The sequence below is a fragment of the Haliaeetus leucocephalus genome, unplaced genomic scaffold (assembly GCF_000737465.1).
Source record: "Haliaeetus leucocephalus isolate CR32 unplaced genomic scaffold, Haliaeetus_leucocephalus-4.0 Scaffold395, whole genome shotgun sequence".
Classification (NCBI taxonomy): Eukaryota; Metazoa; Chordata; class Aves; order Accipitriformes; family Accipitridae; genus Haliaeetus; species Haliaeetus leucocephalus.
Window position 1 is genome coordinate 4,073,848 of NW_010972831.1, and position 10,973 is coordinate 4,084,820.

Sequence of the window (10,973 nt, forward strand, 5' to 3'; positions counted from 1 at the left end):
GTTTGAGTTGAGAGGGGCCGCATCCAGCCTCGTCATATAGATGCTGGGGCTCCCCCCAGCCGCTCGGCATGCCTGTCCTCTCGCTGCTGCCCGCTACAGCCTGGCTCGGACCTGCATCCCCAGGCTCGGGAGCTCCTCGGCTGCACTCCGAAGGCAGCAGTCTGGAAACAGGGAGCTCGTAACGATGGTTCCCACGGAACCGGAGCTGGTCTCACTTATCGAATCAACAAGGGTCGCTGTGAACCTCCAGTGCCTGAGAGCTGCTGCCCTGGCCATGCTGTGGGGCAAACGTCCCCAGAGCTCTGGCGCTGCATTCAGAGGGTCACACTGGGGCTCTGCCCCTCCCTGCTTGGAAGTGCCTGTGTAGAAGGGTTAGGAGGACAGAGGTGGTTTTCTCCTGTGGAAAGTGTCTCTGGTTACAAAGCCCAGGCTGACAGCTTGGTGTCTGAGAGAGCTGTCAGCCTTTGCACAGCAGTGTCTGGAGTTAAGGCCCCAGGCGCTACACTGGGTGACTAAGTGCAAACCTCTTTTCTAATTAGAGAAGTCTGTCCTTTCCCATCCCCCCCATAAAACGTTTCACCCGTTTGTTGAGCTGTTCATCACGCTTTCGAGGGTCCTGGCGTGCACGGCTGGCCGAACCCGTCGCGAGCAGCCTCTCTGTGTGGCACAGCCTGGCTCGCTCTCCTGAAATGTTGCCTGGAGCTTTCCAATTACAGCCTCCCCTGGCCCCGGGAGCTCACTGGAGGATCCTCCAGCTGACATTTGTCCTCAGGCCCCTAAATCCTGCTGCTGACCAGCTCACTGGCTCCCAGCTGAGCTAGCGGAAGGCAGCAAAACACAGCAAGCGATTGTCAGTAATTGAAGTTTTTTAACCCAGATCTCTCCAGGGAGGTGATGAGTTTTCACCAGGGATCCTTTCTGCAGGCAGAAGGGGGCATATCGCCATGTCACAGACAGGAGTTACGTTTTTATCTCCAGAAGGGTCGTTTCCTTTCCTTTCCTTTTTTTTTTTTCCTCCTCTTCTTTTTTTAACTTAGATCTGCCCTGGGCCATTTTTTGATGAGCTTCTGTCTCTGATCTGCCTGACATTGCAAATGCTCTTGCCTTTCACATCCGTCTTTGTGCTCTTGCCAATCTGTTGTGTATAAAGTCAGTGCTTTCATAAGCTGGCTGAGATGAAATCTCTCTAATTATTTTTGTGATTCTTTCCTGTTTTCAATGAGGGAAGCCTCGCCGGGCTCTGGTAGAAGCCGACTGATCCCTCTGTCATGTGAAAGGTAATGAATTTCTCCAGGTCTCCTGCTCTTTCCTCCCTTGCCTCCCAGGCTCCGGCTGGGGAAGGGAGCAGGTCCCGTCCAGCCAGGAGAGGCGTGTGCAGCCCTGACTGCAGACACTGCCTCCCTTTTTGGCTCCTGGCAGGGTGGGTGCATGGGTTTTTCCCTGCCGTTTTTGTTTCTTGTGGAGCTGCCTTTTCAGGCGGTTACACCCTGCTATCCCAGGAAGCTGACTTGCATTCAAAGGCTCTGCCAGTCCCTTGGCACTCGCCTTGTGCTGCAGGTTAGAGGGACGGCTCCGGCAGCCTGGTGTCGGCAGAGGGGAAGGTGTTCGCTCCCAGACCGACCTGGGCACCAGAATAATTGCTGGGCTGGGTTAAATTGCCTTGAAGCCCCTCTGGGCTGCTGCCTCTCCTCCCTGCGCTGAGCTGGCGGCAGCACTGGCTCCTACAGCAACAGATTTCTCTCGGCTGTGTTGTGCTCCGCTCTCGGGGCTCCCCTTGCCCCACACCACGTGCAAACACATCCCATAAGAAGGGGCTGGTGTTCTGCTACAGCCTCGCCAGAGGCTGGCTAGAAAGGCAGGCAGGCAGGACAGAGGTCTCTGCCACCCTTTGTCTTGTCGGTGGTGGGACCAAAATGCCACGGCTCCAGGGGAAGGGCTCTCCCTGCTCCAGCTGGGCTGCCAAATCCAGGGGTGAGCCCCCTAGCAGCCCCCCTGTTCCCACTGATGTGCTGGTGTTAGGTGGGTTGTTTTATGGCTTAATGAGGCCTTTGCACAGCAGTGCTGGGGCTGGAGGTGTCACCAGCTCGAATATCGGGACCCTTCGCTCCGGGCAGGGGGAACCAGTACGGCCCAGCGTGCTTTGTGCTGCGCCGGGGGCTTGCGGCAAGGGCTGGAGCCCTTGGGATTTCGCAGCCTGTGCGCTCTGTGCAGGAGTTCAGCTGTGAAGCCCAGCGAGATGATTTGAATAATTTAATACCAGGCTGTGACCAAGCCTGGCGAAAGGGTAAAGGAAACAAAGAGGCCCCCAGCCCCGAGCAACAATAGCTCTTGAAACGACAAGCCGAGGCATGTCCGCGCTGCCGGAGGCAGAGAGCAGCCCGGGCAAATAGGCCAGTTGCATTCCTCACGTCTGCTGCTTTGTTTCCCTGCAGAAGCTCCCGGTGAAAACTGCAGGTCTCAGGGCTTCTCCCTTTATCCTTGTTTTGTTCCCGCGTTCTGTGGAACTGGTGGTGGATCGGCCGCGTCCCCGTGGCTCTTCCTGCTAAGGAAGGCAAGGCCAGAAGGGAGCGGGTAGGGGAGGCAATGCAGGGATGAGGCTGCCCGGTCCCGTCTTCTGTATCCCGGCCAGTGCGGGTCCTCTCTGGTCCTTGTCACCCAGGGAAATCCCGTCCCCGTTCCCATGCTCGCTAAGATCCCACTGACCCGGGGCCATTGTTATCAGCAGGAAACAGGCCGAACTGCCTGCTGATCCCAGAGCTGATTTGATTTGATTCCGGCACCTCTGTCGTGGTCATATCTCCGTTCCCACGAGGCTTGGCAGAAGGTGCGGCTGCCGTCCCTCTGTCCAGCCACCTCCCTCCCCTTACCCCTACCTTCCCTGGGCACGAGTCCCCAGAAGCAGGGAGAGGACTCTCCCCGCTCCTTTCCCTGGGGCAAAATGCTCCACCTTAACTTCTTTAGAAACTGGAGCGGAGGTTTTCTGTCCCTCCAGTTGAAGTTAAATACAAGGCGGAGGGATGGAGCAGGGGTGCGGGGCAGGGAGAGGCTGGGGGAAGAAGGCAGGAGGCCTCCCCGAGCCCAGATGGGTTCAAGGACCGGGGGTCCGGAGAACATATCGCATCCACAAAGGGAATTGCCCTGCCTGGAGGTTGAGTGTCGCCTTTGTGTGAGACAAACGCCTGGCTGTGATGTTGAGTGCGGGGAGGGCTTTCGGTAGGGAGAGGGGAAAAGGAGGGGATCTTTGTTTGCAGGGTCTGACACCTCCCAGCCGTCCTGCCGCCACAGCCAGCGCCTTCTGATGGCTTTGTCAGCTCCTGGCTAATTAGCAGAGATGCTCTTCAGTGAGGTTAGGAAAGAAAAATTTTTAGAACATCAAAGAGAAGCAGTAAATAGTGATAAAACTTGGCTCTGTTTCATGCCTATCATCGGAGACGCAGGCTTTCTGAGCTTGCAGGAGTGGTGTGTCCCATGCCTTCTGCGCGGGAGGCACGGGGAGTCCCATCGTCCTGCGGGATGCTGACACACGGGGCCGAGGGTCCATCCTTTTGGCCCAAACCTGGTCCTGTAGCGGTGTCTAGGGATGGTTTTTAGACAGGCCCAGGTCGCAGCGTGTTGGGGTGGATGTCTGTGGTAGTGCTTTTCTCCCGTTGGGAGGCGAGCCTGGCTCCAGGGCATGCTGTGACTTAGTGCCAGAACCAGATGGACCCGAGGGGCTGCTTCTAGATCCTGCCCTGAGGGGATCACAGATCTGAGCAAACCTGGCCCGGGGAGCATCTCAACCCCAGGCTGCCACCCCCGTGACAGCTCGGAGGTGCCCGGTGCACCCTGCTGCTCTCTGTACAGTTGCCCGCTGTCATTTGTTTTTACGCGTTGGGTTTCCAGGCTCTCTGGGAGCTGGTTAAAGTTTAGCTCGGTGCTCTCTGCCGTCAGAGCAGGCTGCCAGGTAGACACGTCCCTCAGAAAAGACCCTGCGGTGGCTGTTCATGCTTGATGTACAAGCTTCCCCGCTATTTGGGTATTGGGAGCTAAAGCCCTGTTGCTGCTCGGGCCGTGGCAGGGTAACCTGTTTGTTATCCCTCAGGGTAACCCCAGAAATCAGCCACCCATCCCCTTCTTGGCGGCTCTGGCAGCGAGAGCAGGCAGGCTGCCTGCCTGCCTTCCCCCTGGCTGCTGGAGGATTTTATTTTAAGCCGAGCCTCTCGGGGAGAAGGGTAACGTGAGCTCCTTGAGTGACAAGTGATAGAGCTTGACTTGCTTAGCGTGTCCCCCAGGAATCCCTCTCCTCTGCCATTTGCTAATTGAAAACTGCTAACATTTGGGTCTGGAGCAACTGCCGCCCTTAATGGGAAGCTGGCTGGAGCGTGCGTTGGTGGGACTAACACATGCTCGCAGCCTGTCATCTGCTCGTCTCCATCTCTAGGGAAAGGGGCAAATACTCCCATATGCTGCTCTGGTTTCTGAAAGAGTGAAGTGGGGGCTGGAGCCAGACAGATTTGCTTTTATTCTTCCTCCTCCGAAACCCTTGCTAGGAGGTTAGGAACCACGGGCTGGAGGGCGGCTGTTGGCTGCAGCCTGGGACACGGGCTTCCAGCTCATGAAGCCACGGGAGCGTGTGTGTGTCCCCCCCACTCCCCGTGCCTGTGGCGTGGGTGGGGGGGCTCGGGCCAGCCCCTCCATGTCCTGCTCAGACCCTGCTGCGTGTGAAGGCTGGGACACGGGTCGCTCTCTGCGGCAGCGAGGGGGTATGGGAGCCGTGTGTGTGTGTGTGTGTCCCACTTCAGGCCTCGCTCAGGGGCTCAGCAGCAGCTCCGGGCTGCGTGCAGGAGTGGGGTCCCCCCCCGGGGAACCCCGGCTTGAGCCAGCGCTGCCAAGGAGGGGACGCGGGCTTAGCGAGGAGAGCACGGTGCCTGTCCTCACCGCGAAGCCCTGGCCCTGGGGGGGGGAAGCTGAGGCTGGGGGGGTGTCCAAGCCCCCGGGGCGGCTGGGTGGGATGCGATGCTCCCCAAACTCCCGGAGCGTCCGTCCCCGGGGGCGGTGGGTGCCCCCCCCCCACCCGCTGGGGCCGTTCCCGAGGGGCTACTCCCCCAATACCCCCCCCCCCCCCCCGCCTTCCCCTTTTCCCTCCGGGGTACCGGGACCGCTCCGAGCCCCGGTGCTGAGAGGCGGAGCCCGATCGGGGAGGCGGCGGCGGTGCCCGGCCCCCAGCCCCGGGGCGCTGGGCGGTGTCAGGCCGGTTCCACCGCCCCCCCCTTTCCCCGTCCGGCCCCCGGGCGGAGCCGGGCGCGGAGCTCGGAGGAGGAGGAGGAGGAGGAGGAGGTGGCGAGCAAGGCGGTGGAGGAGGCGAGCGGGGCTACGGGATGCCGGGCTACGATTACAAACTGCTGGAACGGCCGCGGCGGCGGGTGCTGTGCCCTCTCTGCGGGAAACCCATGCGGGAACCGGTCCGCGTCTCTACTTGCGGTCACCGGTTCTGCGATACGTGCCTGCAGGAGTTTCTCAGGTGAGCTTCGCCGTGACGTCACGGCCGCCCCGGCGTGACGTCACGCCGCGCACCCCCTTTTTTTTTCCCCACGGAGCGTTCCGGTCACCCCCCCCCTCTTCTCCTCCTCCCCACCGATCCGGGGTTTCGCACCTTTGGGGGGGGCAGTGGGTGCTTTCTTCTCCCCCCCCCGCCCAAAACGGCGGCCCCGGGGGGAGTTCGGGGTGCTCCGGGGGTGGGGGGTGCCCCGGGTCGGGGAGTGGGGTGCGGGGAGCGCCCAGCCCGTGACAGTCGCCCCGTGGGGTGCAGCGGCCCGTGGCCAGTCTCGGTGAGGAGGAGGAGGAGGAAGAGGAGGGCTGGGTGAAGCCCGGAGCGGTGAGTTTCGAGCCCTTGCAAAGATTTGTGCTTAACTCCTTCCCGCCCCGGCTCCGCCGGAGAAAGCGACTGGGGGGTTTGAGGGGGGGTCCAGTCCCACGGGTGAGCGCGACCCGGCCGTGGGGACTCGCTGGGAGCGAGGGGACGGGGTCCTTTCTCACCCCCCCCCCAGCAGTTTGGCAGCCCACGTACCAGCAGCCCACGGGGGCTGCCCGTGGGGACACATGCTGGGGGCCGGTGCTGCCCGCTTGTTGACCGTCGTGCCCGGTGTGGGGAGCGGGGGTCTCAGGGTAAACCAGCAAAAGGGGGTGTCGGTGCCCCCCCCCCCACCCCCGTGGGCATGTGGCGGTGCAAAGCGTCACCCCGGGCCCTGGTTTCCACTGCCGTCTCTGGCTGCGCCTCGCCCGGCCGAAGCGACCTTTGCCCAGGCCGGGGGCCCCCGCGGGCACGGCCGCCACGGGCCGGTTTCTACGAAACCGGGCGTTCACCGGGGCCGGTGCCAGGCAGCACCTCCGCTCCCCTCCCGCGGCCGCCCCAGGGGCACTTCGGCTTTACTGGGGTGACTGGACGCAGAGGGTCCCCCCACCGAGCCCCCCACTCTGTTTCCACCGGTTCAGGTTTGGGGATCTCATGGGCTGAGCCATACAGCCCCGCCACGGTGCCGTACAGCCCCGCCACAGTGCCGGGACGGGTGCCGGGGGGTACCCCCACCCCATGACCTCGCTGCGCCCCGGCACGCCGCGAAGGTCAGAGGCAAGGACGGTCCCCCCGAGCGCTGCCTCAGCACATTCCCTGCCCGGCCGAGCGTGAGGAATGGGGGAGGCTTTGTTGGGGATTAGGTGCTGGCTTCGGGTCGCCGGCCCGCTTCCCCGCCAGCCCCGGCACCCCGACACCGTGTACGGGGTGCAGGCAGGGCCAGTTGCCCCCAGAAAGGCGGCAGGCCGATGCCAGTCGTAGGGCGATGCCAGCCGTGGGGCGATGCCAGCCGTGGGCTCCCCGGAAAGGGCTGGGTGCCCAGCCCTGGCTGGGAGCAGCTTATATCGGCAGGTGCCCGGTGACTCCCACGGAAACACCCGCTGCAAACAGACCGGGCACGTGGCAGGGCTGGATGAAGCCGTGCCCCACGGAGCTCGCCCCCCACAGCGCTGGGCTGGTTTTCTTGGGGGTCGCTTGGTCACCCCCCCCCAGCACAGGGATGGTGGTTGCAGGGGATGTCACCGCACTGTGCCTGGACATCCCAGGCCAGCACGTGCCAGGCGGCACTGCTGGCTCTGCCAGGCCGTCTCGCATCCGCTTGGCAGCCCCGGTTGAGGCCGTGCCGGCGCCTGCCAAGGATGCACACTGATGAGACGTGCAGGGGCTGTGCGCCAACAAGGCGACCTGGCGGCCTCGTCCAGAGCCACCTCGGGGACGCCAGAGCCCCGGGGTCCCTGCGTGTCCCTGCTGTGTGTCCCTGTGGGCAGCACCCATGGCCTCCTGCCCCACTGCCCCTCAGGGATGGCGCGCAGGGTGCCGTCTTCGTGTGTCCCCAGGCGCGGTGTCATGGGTGATGGTGGCTCCTGGCCAGCTGTGTCACAGGCCAGGCTACCTGTTCGCCTCCGTCCCTGTCCCTCCACCCCACGCTGCCCTTCCGCAGGTCAGGGCTGAGCAGGGTCGTTCCCACCTCTCGGGAGGAGCACCCGGTCCTGGGGCCCCAGTGGCATAGGGACACCTCCAGGACGGCTGTTTGTCCCCTGTCCTGGTTCGCCGCGGTGGCTGGTGGGGCCGTTTCCTGCGGAACAGGAGCCCCAGGGCCACGCATCCGGGCTGCACATCTGGCGCCCAGCTGTTGCCCCCACCACCCACCCTGGACCCCAGCACCTGGGGCTGTGGGTGCTCGTGGCCCCCGCCGGCACCGCTCCTGCCCAGCTGCCGGCCCCCTGCCTTAATCCCTGGGGGGCCGGGGCGGGCGAGGGGGCTGTCGGGGCTCCAGATGGTGCCACGCTCGTAGCGGCTGGCCCAGGCCCCCAGGGACCACGGCCGCCTGGCTCGGGTGGGGGATGACTGCCCGGGGGGAGGGTGTTTGTCTGGCGGGGGCATTTCCCAGCTCAAACAGATGGAGCAGGATTAGAGTTGCGGCTCCCCAAGGGCCGCAGCTAGATTTGGCGCGGGGCGAGCGCTTGGCGGCACAGGCGCAGCGCCGACGTCCTGGGGTGGGATGGCGGGGACCCCGTGGGACATCGTGGCTGTGTCACCGGTGACACGCCGTTCCCCAGCCCCAAGCGAGCCTGACCCCTCTCTGTGTCTTGCAGCGAAGGCGTCTTCAAGTGCCCCGAGGACCAGCTGCCCCTGGACTACGCCAAGGTGAGCCTGGCATGTGGACGTGGTACCCCGCTCCGAGGGGACGTCTCCGTCACCTGTGCCCCCTCGCCAAGGCGCCGTCCCCGGGCTCCGCGCACCCGCCTGGCACAGCCGCGCCAGCCTGGCACGGGCGCCCGTGCGGAAGCAAGAGCCCTTTGTGCCGCGGGGCCGGGGAACGGAAACCCGCTCCCGACAAAGGGCGCTTGTTCGCTTGCCGGTGGGGGGGATCCGGCCCTGGGCAGCGTGCCTGTGGCTCCCGGCCAGGCTGGGGTGGGGGGTCCGTGTGCCCCCCGCAGCCCGGTGCAGGATGCTGATGCCCCGGCGCTGCCTCCCCAGATCTACCCCGACCCGGAGCTGGAGGCGCAGGTGCTGAGCCTGGCCATCCGCTGCATCCACAGCGAGGAGGGCTGCCGCTGGAGCGGGCTCATCAAGCACCTCCAGGTAGGGTTCGGCAGGATGGAGGAGAGGGGGCAAGGCTGTGCCCCACGACCACCCCCCCCTCACCGTCCCTGTGCTCCCCAGGCCCATCTTGGCACCTGCGGCTTCAACGTCATCCCCTGCCCCAACCGGTGCAGTGCCAAGCTGAGCCGCCGTGACCTGCCCGAGCACGTCCAGCACGGCTGCCCCAAGCGCCGGGTCAAGTGCGAGTTCTGCGCCAGTGACTTCACCGGGGAGGCCTTTGAGGTGGGTGGTGGGAGCTGGGGGGTGTCACTGTGCCGGGGGGCATGGCCATGGTGGGGACACTGGGGGTGACACAGCTGGCAGGGGTGTCATGGGGGGCATGGCCTGGATGGAGGACACCATAGGGGACACAGCTTGGCCATGGGGACAGTGCATGACACTATGGGGGGACAGCACAACCTGTGTGTGGGGACAGAGCCTGGGTGGCAGACACTATGGGGGGGGCACAGCTTGGCCATGGGGGGCACCGCGCGGCCCCATCCCTTGACAGGGCTGGCCGGTGAGGGCAGCCGGAGGGTGACGATGCTGCCGCCATCCCCAGGGCCACCAGGGCACGTGTCCCCAGGAGAGCGTGTACTGCGAGAACAAGTGCGGGGCCCGCATGATGCGGCGCCTGCTGTCCCAGCACACCCTGGCCGAGTGCCCCAAGCGCACCCAGCCCTGCACCTACTGCGCCAAGGAGTTCGTCTTTGACACCATCCAGGTGAGACGGGGCCCACGGGGACCCTTGCTCCGCCAGCTGCTGGCCCCGGCTGACAGCTGGCCACTCTCTATCCCCAGAACCACCAGTACCAGTGTCCCCGGTACCCTGTGCCCTGCCCCAACCAGTGCGGGACACCCAGCATCGCCCGGGAGGACGTGCCCACCCACCTTAAGGAGAGCTGCAACACTGCCATGCTGCTGTGCCCCTTCAAGGAAGCTGGCTGCAAGCACCGGGTGAGCGTGACCCTGGCCCTGTGCCCATCCCGCCCCGGCATCCTTGTGCCATCTCCACCGTGGCGTGCCTGTGCCCCACAGCATCCCCACACCTCTCCTGCCCTGACGTCTGTCCCACCCCTGTGGTGTCCCTGTTCTGCTCTGTCCCATCCACGTGTCTCCGTGGTGTCCCCATCCTTGTCCTGCCTCGCCCCTGTGTCACTTTGCCACCCAGGTGTCCCTGTGTCCCCACAGCATCTCTGTGCCATCCTGCTCCACTACCGCCATGCTCCAAGGACATCCCCAAGGCATCCTTCTCCTGTCCTGTCCCACCCCGTGTCCCCACGCTGTCCCGTGCCCCCGGCACCCCTCTGCTGACGGTTCCGCTGTCCCCGCAGTGCCCCAAGCTGGCCATGGGCCGGCACCTGGAGGAAAGCACCAAGGCACACCTGGGCATGGTGTGCGCCCTGGTGAGCCGGCAGCGGCAGGAGATCCTGGAGCTGCGGCGGGACGTGGAGGAGCTGTCGGTGAGCAGCGACGGGACCCTCATCTGGAAGATCGCCGACTATGCCCGCAAGCTGCAGGAGGCCAAAGCCCGCAGCAACTACGAGTTCTTCAGCCCCCCTTTCTACACCCACAAGTACGGCTACAAGCTCCAGGTCTCGGCTTTCCTCAACGGCAACGGGAGCGGGGAGAGCAGCCACCTCTCCGTCTACATCCGCGTGCTGCCGGGCGAGTACGACAACCTGCTGGAGTGGCCCTTCTCCTACCGCGTCACCTTCTCCTTGCTGGACCAGAGCGACCCTTCGCTCTCCAAGCCCCAGCACATCACCGAGACCTTCCACCCCGATCCCAACTGGAAAAACTTCCAGAAGCCGGGAGCCTCGCGCAGCTCCCTGGACGAGAGCACCCTGGGCTTCGGCTACCCCAAGTTCATCTCTCACGAGGACATCAAGAAGCGGAACTACGTGCGGGACAACGCCATTTTCATCAAAGCCTCGGTGGAGATCCCCCAGAAGATCCTGGCCTGAGCCCCGGTGCCCGACAGGGGGGGACAGGACGTGAGCCGGGCGCCCACCTAGGGGTGCCCCAGATGGTGCTGAGCCCCTGCCCGCAGCCGGTGCCCCCGGCTTGAGGACGCTGCCGTGGCCGCAGCCGACGGCTCTCAGGTAGGCTGGGATGGGGCTGCTCCCCCATGTCCCTCCCGGGGCTGGGACCCCGCTGCAGCCCCAGCTGCCCCCCCAGGGCAGCCCCTTCTCAGGTGCCGGAGGGGGGGGGCTGGGCCCCTCGAGCCCCTCACCAGGGCGCCCGGCAGCCCCCTACCAGCCTCGCTGGGGACCCCGCGGGACCCCACTGCCCAGAGCCATATTTTGTAAGCTGGTGCCCCCCCCCCAGGAGCACG

General features: G+C 64.7%; 1 protein-coding gene across 1 annotated transcript; it reads left to right on the forward strand.

Moving 5' to 3' along the window:
• Positions 1–5,357: 5,357 nt before the first annotated feature.
• TRAF4 (TNF receptor-associated factor 4) lies at positions 5,358–10,679 on the forward strand. Its single transcript, XM_010573645.1, has 7 exons — positions 5,358–5,500; positions 8,146–8,197; positions 8,531–8,635; positions 8,717–8,878; positions 9,198–9,359; positions 9,437–9,592; positions 9,970–10,679. Exons 1-7 carry the CDS (start codon positions 5,358–5,360, stop codon positions 10,600–10,602), a joined length of 1,413 nt encoding a protein of 470 aa, XP_010571947.1. The 3' UTR covers positions 10,603–10,679.
• The last annotated feature ends 294 nt before the right edge of the window (positions 10,680–10,973 follow it).